The 16,709-nt window shown below is 45.7% G+C and overlaps 1 protein-coding gene across 4 annotated transcripts in view; it reads right to left on the bottom strand.

Annotated features, from left to right (window-relative positions):
- Window positions 1-16,709, bottom strand: part of igsf9b (immunoglobulin superfamily, member 9b) — a 28,266-nt gene that overhangs the window by 1,290 nt on the left and 10,267 nt on the right. For all 4 annotated transcript variants that reach the window (XM_040019421.1, XM_040019420.1, XM_040019419.1 and 1 more), the window contains 18 exons: window positions 16,273-16,479; window positions 9,791-9,937; window positions 8,759-8,910; window positions 8,449-8,566; window positions 8,029-8,170; window positions 7,610-7,755; window positions 7,359-7,501; window positions 7,130-7,270; window positions 6,918-7,034; window positions 6,690-6,840; window positions 6,479-6,590; window positions 6,222-6,397; window positions 5,885-6,123; window positions 5,677-5,761; window positions 5,416-5,586; window positions 4,325-4,361; window positions 675-4,091; window positions 368-525 (listed from right to left, as the gene is read on the bottom strand). In XM_040019421.1, the coding sequence (XP_039875355.1) occupies window positions 368-525; window positions 675-4,091; window positions 4,325-4,361; window positions 5,416-5,586; window positions 5,677-5,761; window positions 5,885-6,123; window positions 6,222-6,397; window positions 6,479-6,590; window positions 6,690-6,840; window positions 6,918-7,034; window positions 7,130-7,270; window positions 7,359-7,501; window positions 7,610-7,755; window positions 8,029-8,170; window positions 8,449-8,566; window positions 8,759-8,910; window positions 9,791-9,937; window positions 16,273-16,479 (5,859 nt within the window). The remainder of the gene's footprint in view (window positions 1-367; window positions 526-674; window positions 4,092-4,324; window positions 4,362-5,415; window positions 5,587-5,676; window positions 5,762-5,884; window positions 6,124-6,221; window positions 6,398-6,478; window positions 6,591-6,689; window positions 6,841-6,917; window positions 7,035-7,129; window positions 7,271-7,358; window positions 7,502-7,609; window positions 7,756-8,028; window positions 8,171-8,448; window positions 8,567-8,758; window positions 8,911-9,790; window positions 9,938-16,272; window positions 16,480-16,709) is intronic.

The raw sequence follows: 16,709 nt of genomic DNA, 5'->3' as shown, positions 1-16,709 counted from the left end.
AGTGGTTGCAGGTGAGGTTAATTATTCAATACAATGATGGACTTCTTCTTTGTGTTGACGATGAACTGCACAAACGGGCACATCGCTCTCTCAGGATATTTTCCTAACACGATTTCTGGAAAATCGGAATAAATGTGATGTGACGCCTGCACTGGCATTTCAAAAGCAAAGTAATGGATCCATAATTAGTTTGGCAACATGTGATGTCACCAGATTTAATGTAACTAGCAAATTAGTCGGGGTAATATCAAAGTGCATGAAAAGTGAGAGCGCCGAAGCATGAAACACATCCGTGTGAATCCCGCCTAAGCATTTCACTCATAAGGAAACATGCAACATAAAGAAGAAAAGTAACAGAAATAGTCACCTTTGAATCGCTGATCCTGGAGGCCACCGGCTTGATCCCGACTGCCTCTCTGTAAACCTGTTTGTGACTGATCAAACTTTGTGGCCTCCAGGACCTCAGAGTCCACACAGGCATCAGCAGAGTCCCACTCATAACTCTCATCTACTGATGTGTTCCTTCTAGACACACAAAACAAGGTGGTAAGAATAAAAGCAATTACCAACAAGTAAAATGACAATATTAATGTTATTTTGGCAACAGAAAGAAGTCCTTCAGCCGTGAGGACGCTCCAGTTTGTTTTGCTTTTTCAGGTGTGACGGTGTTTCACCTTTTCGCTCTCCTCTCAGGCAAATCCATGTCAGCTCTGTGACGCTCATTTTCCTCTGTGGTTTCTGGGGAGCTGAGCAGCGTGGGAGTGATGGACAGGGACTGCCGGAAGAGTCCAGCACTCCCTCTACCACTGCTCTGACTGGCATAACTGGCCCTGCCCCCCTCCCTGATTTCTCTGCCTTCCCGGATCTCGGTCTCCCCTCCCCTCCCCATCATCCTGTCAGGCTGCCTGTAGATCTCTCCCTCTCGTGGTGGGAAAGGGGCGTAGTAAGGTGAGGGCCAGCTAATGCCCCTGGGCAGGTAGGACCTCGGAGGACCTCTCCTTGAGTCCATGGGTTTCAGGCCATCCCCTCTGGATCCTGCCCAGTGCTGGTGCTGGTAGTGGGGGATGGGGATAGAGGAGGGCATGGGGACATATTTATGTTGGACAGACCTCAGAGCTTCAGGATAAGTGGGGGACCATCTGGAGGATTCTGGGAAAACGGTAGCTTGCCGTCGTGGATCGGAGGGTTCCATCAGTGGGGAGACTGAGGTTTGTCTGGGTGGGTACGCAGCAGGCGTGAGGTAGGAAGGACTAGCTAAAGATCTTTGTGCGTGATGAGGCCTCTCTAAGCTGCCCATGCTGGGGCGCCTGAACGGGACATACTCCCTCCAGGAGGGGCCTGGCCTGGGGTGGGAAGGCGGTGTGCGACCCAAACTATAGGACTTCACCCTGACGTCTGGGTTTGGGAATTCGTCCCAGTAGCATCTCTCAGAAATATAAGTCCTTGGGCTCTCAAAGTGCTCCCACCTCTGTGGGCCCAGGCTGATAGATTTCTTTAGAAAAGGACGAGGCTGTCCCATACCTGAAAGAGTCCTGCAGGGACCTATGCTTAAGGATTTCTTTAGAAATGGCACAGGGGCTTGATTTATACGCGATACAATGTTATTAGTCCTGCTGCCCTGAGAAGCTTGTCTTTGGGATTGCTCTGATAAAGACTCACTACTGTCTACAAAACTCTGCGAGTGTTTTGACACTATATCCGCCATGCCTTTAGCTGCACTGAACAAGGTGTGAGCTGACCTGGACCCAAGTCTGGATTCGGGCCTGTATGTGCTCTTATTTCCAACCTGAATCTTTGTTTTCTCATCATAGAGCTGCTTGCTAGTTTTTTCTGGGCCGGGTGAGAATGGTTTTGGGTCATCAGGAAATCTTACTCTAGCTTCCCCATGGCGGGAACGTCCATAATCTTGTTTTTTACTAGTGTCAAAGCTGGCCTCAGCAGCGCCTGCAGAATGAGTTTGTTTAAAGCAAACCGCTTCTTGGTTTGAGCCAGTTTCACGGTTTTCCTGAACATGAACCTCCCAGTTTTTAGGAACTACATCAGGTTTAGCCACCACTGATTTTTCTGGCTTTAGTTCTGAGTTTTCCCCTTTGCTGTCTGTGACTTCTTCCACAGGCTCATCCACACTCATTTCAATAAAACCAGGAAGGCTCAGATACTCGAGAATTGCACTTGTCTGGAGTGGGGACATTTTGGGAGATTGAGCTGTGGGCTTGGCCTTGAAGGAGTCTGACATTCTGGGGACAGAAAATTGAGACTGGTCGCTCTCGGCTTCTTCCACGAGAGTTAAGGATGATATGGGGCTAGGGCTGTCAGAGAAAAGGCATCTGTCACTCCTCCGGGAGCGTGCTCGGATTCCTTCTTTCTCTAAGTCAGAGTAAAATCCTGAACTTCGTCGGTCATCCTGGACTGGAGTCTCTCTCCCTTTAGCCTTTGGCCCCACTTTGTGATGCTCATAAGGCAAAGTAGAGTGACTGGAGGTACTGGGATCCCTTGTGGATGTGTAGTCTGTGTCTGCAGGTCTCTCAGGCTGATTACAAGGTGAAGAAGCTGAACTTTCAGGCCTCTCACTCATTAATGAAGGACTTTTGGCAGCTGTCTCCCAGAGATGAGTGCCTCCATAAGCATACGAATGCCTTGACCTCCGTCCTGCAATATCTTCATGCTGTGTCTTTTCCATTATGTCCTGCTCATTGATGGACTTCATGTATATATCAGGATCTCCCTGAGGACTCAGTGACCGCGCTCGATCTGGTTCGTCGACACACATAGAAGGGGGTTCACTGGTAACATCAGGGGAGATTGTGGGGAGAGAGGTGTTCTGGGTGACCGGAGACCGTGATGAATCAACAGCAAGCGAGTCCTCGGTGGTTTCTCTACAGAGGCGAGGACGCCGTGGCCTGGGCGATGCGGTCTCCTGAGGAGTCTGTACAGGAATAAGGCTGGTCACAGATGTTACAGGGCTAATGTCCCACTGAATGCGAGACATGGGGAGCCGGTCCATGGGACTGCTTGTGTTGCCAAAGTAGCACGCTCTCCTATAGTCAGACACGCGACTTGTTTGACCCAAAGGCCTATGTTTCTGTCTGATACTAACATCTTGTGGTTTCCATACAGGTTCTTCTTCTGACTCAGGCTCATCCCTCTGAGGACTTTCTGTTTTATTAGTCTGATGTTCATCTCTCCCACGATTTCGACTTCTTTGCTCAGCTGTATAGCTCTTTAGCTCTCTCTCCATTTCTTCCCTCTCTTTTGCCAGCTGGACACACTTGTTAATGCTATCCCTCTCCAGCTCACTGTCAAGTTGTGAGACTAAGGTGCTGTTATTAGTCAACTGACTCTCCATAGGCTCATAGCCTGAAGGCTGCGGCCTGTCTGTGTCTCTATCCAGAAGCTTTGTCCTCCTTCCAAAAGAGGGCAGCGGGTCTTCTGTGTGTCCTGTCATGCGATACCTCCTCAGAGGATCACTGGGTTTCTTCTCACTGTTGTCTGAATAAAAGCTGGCTCTTTCTAAAAGAGCCTCTGAGCTTTGCTCGTCATCAGAATAAAAGCAGCCATGACGGGAGAAGTTTCTGGCCATGGCCCGTACTCTTCCAGGGGAGGAAGGAGGCCTGCTCAGCTCCGGGACATCCACCGTGAGAGGAGAATCCTTCCTCTCATCTTTCTCTGAGCTTAAAATGCTCGACTTTGCAGAGTCCCTAAAGGATGTCCTGCTGCTTCCTGAGCCACTCGCCCCACCAGCTCCACCATTACTTTGTAGGACAGTCTTCTTTAAATGTTTTCTATTCGAGGGACTAGAACCCTCTGGCAGTGGCTGGACAATGAAGCGTCCATCCGGACCTCTGGAAATGGACTCCAGAGCACTTGGTGAGGGTGCCTGAGACCCCAGGTGACTCTCAAAGAGTGTGTAATGAGGTGGCGGAGAAGAATTGGACAAGAGTTGCTTCCGTTGGTCGTGGTATTCGCCGTGACTTCCCCTGTCAAACGAGGATCGATCGGACTGTGAGCAGGACGAGTTGGGAAAGAAAGGAAGTGGTGGACACAGCTTCAGCTTCAGGACACTGTCTGGACTGCGAGGGGGTGAGCGAACTCTGAGAAAGTCAGACAGGAAATAAATGCTGTTAAAGTTGATTAAAGCTGAAGATTGTGCTCAGCTACTTCCGTGGTAACAGAGAATAAAAATAGCTGCCTTTACCATTTTATCACATGTACATAATAATCATATATCAATTAGAAAATAAGCTTTACAACAGCACCATAAATAAATTTTACTGCATGTGGTCTATTTCAAATACAATATAAATAGGGGGATTCCTACACTTACTCTTGAGATGTGCTCTTCTGAAGTGCAGATGGCAGATCTGCCAAAATGTAAGGAAAGGAAAAAAATATCAGACACTAGCACAGATGAAACTCTCAAATCATATAATTAACTTAAACTTGGGAAACGTATACGTGCTCACACTTTCAAATTTAAAACTTGTGTTTGTATGATTAACCCTTTAGAGCCGGTAGGAGCGGACACGCTCCATTTTGCGTAACTATTTTTAAATCCCGGTAGCGCTGCAACCACGTGAGCTAGCGCAATAATTTTTTTTGCATATGAAACCGGAGGAGTTGTACTTACATCTGATGCCATCAGCTTGTCCTAGGTCACAGTTTCCTTCCACATAAAGCTTTGCAAAAACTGCATAAAAAGCGCTTGTAGCAACAAAAACATAATATTCCAGAAACACGCTTTGCCGATCCGATCAGCTGTTCATAACACTTCCTACGTCCATCAGCGCGAACTATCACATGACCGCATGACCTGCCAGAAACCGGAAGTGACGTCATTTTGCGGAAATGTAGTTTTTTACCATCGTGGCCTCATGAGCTTATACTTGTGTTTTTAAAAGTTATGTTTGACTTCATGACTTTCTGTGTCGTTTCTGGGATGCTGAGGACTCATATTGCACTGCTGGAAATATTTTATTTTGATGCATATGCTGTTATTTTGCAAATTTGCACTATAATATATTTTTTCGTTTTTCCTGTAGTATATGAAAATTGGTGTATCTCAAAAATAAAACTATGAAGACACTCAAAATAAATTTCCTTTGGTGGGAAACTAGTTTGTGCAACTTTTTTGTATTTACAGTTTTGAGGGATAAGCCTCTTAAATTTCTCTAACTAGAAATATATGTTAAAAAAACAAAAACGATTTTAAATTTTTTTGTAGTTTATTGCACTTTTTTGCAATTTATGTAATTACTATGCACTTAATGCAGACATATTATTAAAATTTGGGCTATAATGGTTGTATTGATGTATAGCAACTTGAAATGCTCCAAAAAATGGCTCCACAGCATGTAAAAATATAATATAAGCTCTGGCGGACTTGGTTCTATGGTAGGTCTTAAAGGGTCACTTTACCTTGTCTTCTCTTCCTGCGCCGGCGCTGTCTCCTCTGACTCATGTAGCATGCTGTCACCAAAGACAGAACGATGGCCACAAACAGGAAGCACACTCCAGCTAACACACCAGCCAACAGCGGCTCAGGGATAACCTCCAAGAGACTTGGGCGCAGGGGGTAAACCTCCATCCCTGTAATCAGACCAGTCAGAGGCCACTAATTCCAGCAGTTATCAACTTGAGGGGTGTAATGCTTTTAGTAATTTGTACAAAGCCACATACCGATGGTGGATACATTGACAGACTCACTGGGCTCACTGAGCACTTTATTGCAGCGAGACATAAGCCTCAGATCATAATTCGAGTCCTGAGAGAGACGGATCAGGATTTTGATTATAGACATAAACTAGCACTCATTTAAAGAGTGGCTTTTCATAAAAAATCAGTATAACTTTAATTTCATATAAAACAATTAGGTATAAGAACTTACCCTCAGCAGTCCCTGAACAAGCAGGTCACTCTGATTGGCGCTGATGTTGCTGGTGAGGATGACCCACTGCCCCTGATCCCTGCGGGCCTGCAGTACATAACCTGTCAGTGGAGAAAATGGAGCTTCGGGAGGAAACCACCGCAGCAGAACGCCTTGCTCGGTCCGGTTGGCTGACAGGAATATGGGAGGATCCAGAATTGGGAGAGTGGTGACAGCTGTAGGTGCCTCTGTTGGCACAGCTGGTAAGAAAGCAAAGTATAAGTTAATACTTGTAAATACTTGTAGTAAAAAGTGTAAGAGGTAATCAAACCCAAAGCATAAGTCCAGTTGTACAAACCTTGAGTTCGCACAGTTATAATTTCGCTGAAAGGTCCAGAGCCGAGCTTATTCTGAGGTAGGACGCTGAACTGATAGCCCGTGGCGGCAAGTAGCCCAGTCACCAGCAGGTAGTTTTTAGATGTTGGCACTGGCAAAGACGCCCATTCATGTTTCCCCCTGGATGCCTGCTTGACCCTGGAAGAAAAACAAAACAGTCAAAAAAAAAGAAATGGATCTAACGATTGTGTGATATTTTATGTATTTTATGTCACTGACCACACAGTGAATTTCTGGGTGAATCCACCATCAAAGCCTGGCACCCAGGACACGTTTGCCTGGTTCACCTCTGTGGTGACAAACACTGAGGACACAGCGTGAGGGCTGGTGCCTGAGGAGGAGAACGTCACTTTGAACTGCTGGCAGTACACTTGAATTCAGTGAATGCAGGAGTCACATATTTATTGCAGAGATGCGGTTGATCACTCACCCAGCACCATGACCACAGTGCCTGCACTGACAGTGGCTACACGATTAGTGGCCAGGCACTCCCAACCCCCGTGGTGATCTTTACTAACTGGCTGCAGCAGGAGGGAGCCGTTAGCCAATACAGTGTATGGGGAGCGAGGCGTAGGGCCAATCTGTGAGGGAGGACACAGATTAGTTAAAATAAGGAATTAATACGTTGCGTTGCTGCATCCGTGAGAATTTCCCGTACCTTGCTCCATGTCACGTTTGGAGCAGGGTCTCCACTGGCTTCACAGGGGATGATCAACTCCCGGCCCACCTCCTGGAAATACTCAGGTCGAGGAGGCACGCGGAACGATGGTGGGTCCTGGAGGACGGAAAGAGCCTTTTTACTTTTGCCCGTTAATTAGTGTGCATCATCTTCCTGATACTAAAGACTTGAGTTGAGAACAACAGCCTTACCTTTAAGATGACACGGGTGGGTTCAGACTGCCCCATGGTGCCATAGCTGTTATAAGGCGTACAGGTGTACATACCCACAGCATTGTCATTGGCTGTCGCTATAAATACTGAGCCCTCTGAGTTCACCATCCAACCTGGGTACTGGATAGGTACAAAGATTGATTCCAAACTCCCTTTGGTGAAAATCTCTACTCAGTGAAACATTTCGATTTCATGGCGCATGACTTACATTATCAGGATTTAAAACGTTCCCGTCTTTGGTCCAGTTGACGTACAGCACAGGGGGATCGGCTTGGACAGGACAGACAATGACCCCCTCCATGCCTACGGGCAAATATGTTTCCCGCAGCATTCGGCCTACACGCGCAGGATCTAAAATGACAGAAGAAAAATCACTCACAAAAAATTACTACAGTGCTCATTTCACAGGGAACGCTGGTAAGTGCAACCACAAAAATGCCAGCAGGATAAGAGACTAACGTTTAACTTTCAGATGGGCAGAGGCTGAGGGTGGGCTCAGTATCCCATTTGTTGGGATACAGGTGTAGTTTCCAGCATCTTCCGGGATGAGATTAGGGATAAGAAGTGTTCCATCCACCAAAACCTTCACTCGAGACTTAAGTGATCTGAAACCAAAAAGATAAACATTTGAAGAGGCGTTCAAAATAACTGACACAAAAACACTTTGCTGAAGCAACTAAAATATTATTAATTTTAAAAGGTTCTGCATTGAGACCCGTCCATCCGTTTTCTTCTGCTTAACCAATTTAGGGTCACAGGGGGATGGCGCCTATCCAGCTGCCATAGGGCGAGAGGCGGGGAACACCGTAGACAGGTCGCCAATCTGTCCTAGGGCTGTTTTAAAAATATTAATGGATATTTTGAAATGATGGACTCACTCAATATGGTAAACATTCTGTCCTTGCTTCAACCATTCGTATGTCAGGTTTGATGGGTAGGCATCAGCCTGACACTGCAGAACTGCATCCTGGGACATGTTGAGAGTGGTGTCCTCTGGGGAAATGAGGATGATTGGAGGGCCTGTACAAAGCACAAGACAGACGAGAATGACCAGAATTAATGGACAACTGATGATGGCGGGAGAACTTTTTTTTTTAATTGTTAAATTGCTGCAATGCAAGGAAAAGACTGTAGGTGGCACTATACACTATTATATTTAACTATGGTTTAAGCAGCATGTTTAAGTGTTGTAAGAAAATATACATTGACAATTTCACTAAACATAATTTGTGCTGTTGCTTATCGTGAGGTAGGCAGAGATTACACCTGTCTACAATGACTTATAGTTAAACACTGACCTTTGACCTGCAGCTGCGTGTAGTGGGTGAGGTTCCCCTCTGAGTTGGACACGTGACATTTATAAACTCCAGAAATATTTCGTGTGACAGAGGCCAAAGACAAGCTACCATTGAGCACCTGAAAAGAGGCCAAGGTAAAGACGATCAAAGACAAGGATGGAACAGGAGAGGAAGACTATGAGGCAGAGATGAAGAGAACAACAAAGCAGGTTGCTTCAAAGAAAAATCAAAGCTGCAACTCCTGCAGAAAATGCTAATTATTAAGTATTTAATTAGAATACTGAAAATGCCATCTGTTAATCCCCCTCACTTTTATTTTCTCATGTTTCTCAATTAGGCTCTCGTCTTTATGCCAGACGACAGTTGGTCGAGGGTTGCCATGGGCTCCACAGCTGAGAGTCAGCGAGTCACCGAGCAGAACCTCCACAAAAGTTGGCGGTGTCTTAATAAACACGGGTGGAGCTGAAACAAAGACAGATCAAATAGACCACTTATTTTCATCCACATACTCATAAAGGACACATAAAGGAACTTTAAAATGGAGAACTACTCCAACAGCTAATCCAAAGGAACAGATATGATTTGCTGTGGTTTAGAAGTACCACCTGTGGCTCCTCTAAAACTACATTAGAACTCAGTGGCAAGTCATTTCAGGCTCTGACAAGTGTGTGGAGACAGGCATGGATATGAAGTGGCGACAAGGAGAGATTTTCATAAGTTACTGTGAATATATTTAGATAGACACGTTGTAATTGTAGCACAATAACTAGTAAGCATCCAACTGGCAGACAGAGGCACATATGTCTACACAACACTGCCATGCTGAAAAATATATGCAATCTCTGCATTAAAAATATCATCACTGTCAGTGTCTAATACTCTAAACAGATTCCAATTTATGCACAATGCAACACTGCTGTGTTCCAAAAATAAGCCTTGACGTCGATCCTGATGTAGGCTTACAATCATATCTAATACTCACGTCACACTTTCATTTTAACTTCTAAGTGTTCCACAACATAACCAGTGCAGGTGAGAGAGCGGGAGATGTACGTGGGTTAAAAGCTTTTTGCATGTAAAACACAAACCAAGGATACAGTGCCATTCTAAAAGCCAGCCTTACTTCACAGCAGGCTAGGCACAGACAGACACGATGTGATTACTGGGTGCAAGGTATGTCACTTAGAACCTCTTCATACACTGGAATAACACTATTCAGCTTGCCAGGGCCTTCAGAGTCCAAGCCAGGCCCCATGCTGTAGCTGTTCTAAATAAGGACAGTGCCAGTGATGAGCAACGAAAGGAGCAGCTCTCGAGTCCCCAAAACCCTGCGGTGCTGCACCTGTGATGGAGAGGAAGGTCCATGTGCCATTTCGAAAGTCGTCGGTTTTGCTCTCCAGGAGCAGGATGCGGCATTCGAACCAGCCTTCGTCCTCCAGGGTCAGCCGTTCTATCAGCAGAGAGGCGCCCCGGGTCAGAGACACACGACCTGTGAGAGGAGGGGTGAGGGGGACAGAGAAAGAGTCAGCACATACACGCAAGCAGACAGGCAGAGTCAGCATATGCAGGAAAGGGCTTATCATGCACAGGACCCAGTGTCACAATGGGCACGATCAAAGTCACAGACACACCCACGAACAGTGCGAAGAGCAACTGTAGCTCGAATGTTTGCAGCGAGTAACAAAACCAATAATTAAGAAAATTTGCAGCTCAAGTGATGAGAAGTCAGTGGCCCTGAGACAGAGTTGAAAGACATGAATCACTACAGAGATGATTATAACGATGTGCAAGATGACAGATTTTGTCCTGTCATTTAGGGTTTGGTTGGTGAAGTGGAGAGCTAAGATGAGTATGCCAGGAATACTTGAATGCAGTTTAAGCTTAAAGGAGAAACCCACCGCAGTGTGTGATAAAAATAAGCCGTTTTTTGTTAGGCGGGGGCAATGGACAGTAGTAAACAATGTAAGGGCCTGGCAGATGCACGCTCTGAACTCGTGTGTGAACGCCATTAAAAGGCAGATGGATCCACGCACAAGCACGCACACACATTTTCCTGTCACACACAGCCCCTGCTCTGCTCCCTCTCCTCTTCTCTGTACTTCTTACAACTCCTTGTCAGGCTTTGAAACTTGATCTGCTGGTTGCCTGGTGACTGCAGCCTGGTTTCAGGGTACACCCCCTCCTTTTATTCAGTCTCTCAATGAACTCTTTTCTTGCCCTTCAATCACAGAGTTTTAAAAGACAGGAGGATGCGTGCAGGAAGGAAACACACACGTTGCTCATACCAGGCCCTGCCAAAGCAGTTTGAAAGTAAACAGTGACCCATCAGTGTCCAGCGTCCTGTAATTCTTGCTTGCTCCTAAGACGTTGCTTAGATAAAGTGTCATAATCAATCATCTCTGCAAAGTAATAATAGTAAAGCTTTGCAAAAAAAAAAAAAAAAGTAGCAGCCAGCATAGATATCATCTTCTCCAGCTCAACAGGACAGAATCGTTGAATGCCCTGCAACCCTGAAGCAACAATATACAGAAATACAATATCGTCACTATTCACACCAGCTCTCTCCAGACAGCAGCGTCTGGAGAGAGCCTGGCAGCTATGAAAGTCATTTAACTCTGTATATGGCCTAAAGACCGGGTGAAACACACACTGAGAGTAAAGACAGGCAACAATGGCTAACAATTAACCCTGCATTCCTGACTGGGGCAGTTGCTGTGCTAAATAGCTAGGTTTAATGATTGACTGACCTCCCGGAAGACAGGCAAGTGTTACTTAGAGGCTCCATAAAATGAATACCTCTGATTTCAGCTCAGCATCTTTCAAACAACTGGGCAGGGCTAGATGATAACAGCTACGGGATAATTTTAGGTATTTTTTCTCCTATCCTGATCCTTAGGATCCTCTCCCGAGCTTCTTGTTTCCTTTTCCACTTTTTCTAATTAGACCTGCAATTAATCAGCAACTGCAGGACAAGAGAAGGTGCAGCATCATCCTCTTTTTGACTTCCACCTTATGGGATACTTAAAAAAATCCATCTGATTGGCTGCTATAACGTGTCCGTCTGCCCCGGGCACTGATCTTGCAGAAACACGTGGGTGTGTACACATGTTGATTTTCAAAATCTGAGTGCCCTGCCCCCTGAGTCTACACAGGGAAATTTGGGTTTCACTGCTGAACACTTAACCCTTTCCCGTAGCCTCCCTCTTATCCGTCACCACAAAGACATGGAAGCCCCCCCCTCATTCCTCATTCTCTCAGGTTACCATAGAGACTAGACCAAGAAAAGCCCGGGCTGTAGGTTTAGATTTGAATTCAGTTGCTGTAGAAACACGCCATGGCCAAACACGGGTCGATCATGCGAGCGGAGGGAGGGGGGATTGTACTGTCACAGATTTGAGAAATTACAATTGGAAAGGAGCGGGGGATCTTGTGTCACATCCAAGAGCAGAAGGAAGAGTGAGAGAAATTAATGAGAAGCGCAAAAAGAGAGGTCTTTTGAGTCTGTGGCCGAGCACACACGGAGGCTGTGTGACAAATGTTGCTTTATTTAAATATGAATGTTGCATCTTCGGACGTGAACTGAAATCTCAGATGGCACTCGGCAGGTGCTCTACCCTAAGGATGTTCACTGAAAGGCTGATTTTCTCTCTCAGACACAATGCAAATATTCTGCAACAGCTGAATACAAAACCTGGGAAAATTATAAACCACACCAGTGAAAAACACTTCCTGTTATTAAATCCAGAGGAACTGAGCAAGAGGTTACAGAGAGGTTAGTCGAATTTGGTTCATCAATAATCCACAGGCAACCAATGAGAGGTTGACCTTCCTGACCTCTGTGCTCCAACAGACGCCATTCATCACTCTCCCTGGTCCTACATCAGCGCAATGTCCGCGAGTCCTCGAGAGACAAACATGATTAGGCTCTATGGCACTCAGGGAGAGGATTGCTGAAACCATAACTGCTCCTCCATCTCATCTCAACCCTCCTCCTCCTCTTCCTCCTCCTCCTCACTGTTTTTGCTCCAGCAGCAATCGCATGACAGCTACAGTCTATCTTAAAATGAGCACTTGTTTCCAACAGGTTGAGCTGCTCTGCAGTGCAGCCAATGGGAAGAAAATGGAAACGCTAATCCAGCAGCGCTGTTTGAAGCTCCGAAACGCACCCTGCTCATATTAGCCTGTCAGGTTCTCGCCTAGTGGGTGGCAGGTTAGGCGCAACTGTTCTTTTATAGCCGTGCCGCTGGCCGGTAGCTGGCTTCACCTCACCTCACTGATCTCCTGTTTAGATTAATGCATCTTTTTCTGCAAGTGAAACCTCTGCAGTGCAACACATCATATTTCACACTTACATTTATGATGCACAGCACTTTCTTTGCCTATTGTTGTGACTACCATAGCCTCGGCACAAGGTTTTAATTGTTCCGGCAGAATGAACCAACATGTGATTTTTAGCCTTTTGAGTTCCCACTGGAAGTTACTGACAAAGTAATACATGGAGTACTGTGAATTTTATGCCAGACAATAGCGAGTGAGGAAGAAAGATTATTCTGTTTGGAGAAGCACCAGCGCTGCTTTTCTTTGTCTACTCGTATGTGCATAAGAGAGCCGGGCAGAGGTGCATTGTGGGACGTGTTTTGATTTGAATACAATCATAAGTCTGAGACTGGCCCCCTGCCTCTGACAGCTCACCCCTCCCGTTCCCCCAAATTTCTCTCTTCAATCCTCCTGTCCCCCTAATCAGTTAAACCCTCTTATGAATAGCTCTTTGTCGTGAGATAGATTACAGTTAACTCTGTCCCTCTTGTTCTGCCCAACTCTGGCCGAGCGAGCACACACGGCTCACGTGCTGAATTTCACTACAATGGGAACTCAACTTATCACAGGCATTAGCTCTTACACATGATCGCAAAGAAAAAGTATTAGTTTTAATATTAAAATCTCTGAAATTAAAATCCGTAGGTCGGTGCCGTGAGATGTATTTGGGCTGTTTTCCAGTGCAGAAGTTGATCTTGAGCTGTTTTCGGTTCAGGAAGAGATAACGCTGATGTTAATAATTGCCAGTTGTTAAATTTTAAAGTTGTTCAGTTAGACATGCCATAATTTGTGAATATCAAACTTGTTGTAGGCAAAGTTGCAGGTAGAAAACCAGATTTTGCTGAAGTTTTTCCTTATAGTGAGCATTGGTTACTTGAGCTATTCCCCTACAAGTCTTTATGGAAGCTGTTTGAAGCCCTTGGACTGTATCTCACAGATTTAATATGTGCCTAGCTGCCTAACCTAAGGTATGAGGTAACAGGGCCTCTGTGGTGGCCTGCTGCTCTAAGCTCGTGAACATGAAATCCCCAAGTTGCAGCTCTGTATTCTTCTTCTATTGTGTCATTGTTTGCTGTTCATCACGCTGGTCTAGTTATAGCAGAAAAACTGGTTGAAGATCATGGAGCCCTCAGTTTCACATTTCAGTGATCTATTTTCTGCTTTTGGAGTTCTCAAACAGAGCGTTGTTTGCTAAAGCTCAGTGAGTTAATATGAAATTCCATATAAGTTTATCAGGGGAAAGACTGTCTGTGCATACTCGGGTATAAAAACTTGTCTCGTGTGTGTGTGTGACAAATGCAGGCTTTAACTTCTCCACTGTTCGAGGTCACACTGAGAGTGTGATGGAGGCCTGCTGAGATCTCGGGGTTTGCCTATTATCCTTCTAACCTCAGGTCAGAGTCCCCCCCCACGCTCACAATCGCCACTCATTTACTTCAGCACACAGGACGTATTTGATCTAGACTTGCAACGGTAAACCATCCTGACACCGCAAGACTCCAACATATTGTCTCAACAAATATAACAGCAGCGTGTCAGTCAGAGTTTATCTGGCTGTTTCCTCTTTGTTCTGAGCTGACTAATGTTCAGATCTCCATGGCATGCTGTGTGTGAAACAGAGAGGCAGAGGAGTGAGCGGCACGAACAGGATATTCTCTCGAGAGGACACGAGAGATGGTCTCTGAGACCTGGACAGGCTGGTGTCTAGTTGGGACACTCCTCAAATGCAGAGTACAATCTTAGAGACACCTGATATCATTATCAAAAAGATGGTGGTTTAATGGGATGAAAAAGGAAATGGAGATACAACTTGCCCAGATTAAAATTGTTAATAGCCTCAGTGAGCTTGACACAAAGCAGCAGACAAAGGGCAGACAGCCCATTGGTAGTGCTTTTTCTTCACTAAATACTTATTTAGTATTACAAATTCAAGTCTGATACCTTACTTAGCTCTAATGGAAGTGGCCATTATGCTGCAAATACTGAACAACAATGTAATTCTTTCCCCATAATTCATTATCTTGATCTCTTAACCGTTTCTTGATCTTAAGCCTTAAAATTAAATCATCCTCATTCTCCTGTTCCTGTCCTCAAACAAGCCAAGACAAAGACCAGGAAATGGTGGCCGACTTCACCGTCTTGTGGTTAAAGCTGAAATCCCACAACATTTTTAATTTGAGAGTAGAATACATTAGACCCACAACACTGACACGCTTCACATGCTGCCATCTGCCTTCAGTGGGAGGGGAGGTATGAGGATCTAATGCAGACTGGGGAAAAGCCCGCACCAGACAAGTACACACAACGGGTGAATTTGCCAGAAACACGGAGACACCCCCTAAACATTCTTGAACTCTGAGCTACGTCTCTGCTGCATTATTTACTTCATTATGGCTGCATGTGTATCAGATGGCTGCTCCTAAACAATAATATGGTTAACGGCCTACAAGACGGCTAAACACATTTAGCCCAATTGCATGTTTTGGGGGTTGGGGGGTGGGAGCATGATTTGTGCTTCGACCGCTGTAAATGTTCAGTGGGGTTCTAGAGTCGTCCAAAGCTGAAAACATGTTTCTAAATCAGCAGCTTGATTCTCTGAGCACCTCCTGTATGTCCTCACATAACAAATCCAGCGAGGTTCTCTGAACATTTCTGTGACCTAGTTGGGACTGCATGGGATTTGGGGTGTCCTACTAGTCCTGTTGGCTTTGGCAAAGCAATGGGAGGTTGTGATACCCCTTTTTTGTCTTTTGTCCCCTGGTAGACAATGACAGGATTATAGGGCTCCAGCAAGAAAACTCCCATTATTCCGATTGCTTCATCCATCCTCCTTCCAGCACAACAATCTCCCCTTACTGGGTCACCCCTCAGCATACTAATAAAACACTGTCATCAGACCACCAAGCCCCCACCTACACTCCTAATCCCCTTGTGAGCAGCGTTACTGGTACCCCCCTTGTTATTGCTCAGCTGCCCCCCCCCCCCTTTACTGCCTCCACTAAAACACATCCATTCTCATCCTTCCCCTTTCCTCTGCAGTATAACTGCACTCTGGAAACACACAGACTGAACACCAGCTGTAATTACAGGGACCGTGCTTTGGACGGATTATCTTTTTAGGGTATTGTTTGATCCAAACTTCCCCTCCCCAGTAGTTCAAAAATACCACTGTAACCTCCTTATGTCTATCTTTGCCCACACAAGACAAATGAGCTAAGGAAGTTTTACCCCCTCCCCTCACAAAAAAAGTCTTCTGAAACACCACCTGAGCAATCTGTCCGCTGATCAGAGACTTTTACGTTGTTGGCTTCTCTATTTCCTACTGGCTTTTAAAGCTCACTTATGGGAGTGGAACCACAAAAAGCAAGCGAAGAAAGATTTACACGACATGAGGTCTTCAAGGGAATCTACCTCTACTTCAGGGGGTTGCGCTGTCAACCAAGTAATAAGTCTTTCATCAGTTTCCTGAAAGGAGTGCATGACTGAGCAGATCCGAATAAAGCTTACCCTTGTAGTTGGGATGAACACGAGGCGCATACACTCCAAATTTGATGAGGACAGGAACGCTGTAACCAAGGCGCACCCACTCCACCACATGTAGTGGAAAGAGGCTTGGGGTGGTGGCTTCACTGGATGTAGGAGCGAGGCTACAGCTTAACTCTGCGGAGCTCCCCTCTCGGGCACGAACCAACGATGCTGCACCTTGAGACACACCTGTAAAGACAACAGCATATCAGCGGGATAAAGCACTCGTTTCCCTGCAGACATTTTCTGACAGTGCAAAGTCCATAAAACAGCGCACATCTGAGTAAACACATAAATCATGCAGCTCAAGGCCTGTTGAAGTGAGTAATGGCTACCAAAGTAGCTAAATTAACATTCCTTGAAATCTTCTGGTCATTGGTTTCTGTGAAAATTGTTTGCTATGATAAGAAGTTGAGGGG

This window comes from Simochromis diagramma, unplaced genomic scaffold, assembly GCF_900408965.1.
Source record: "Simochromis diagramma unplaced genomic scaffold, fSimDia1.1 OVJJ01000822.1, whole genome shotgun sequence".
Lineage (NCBI taxonomy): Eukaryota > Metazoa > Chordata > Actinopteri > Cichliformes > Cichlidae > Simochromis > Simochromis diagramma.
Note: the sequence above shows the minus strand (reverse complement) of the source record. Positions and strands in the feature narration are given on the sequence as shown.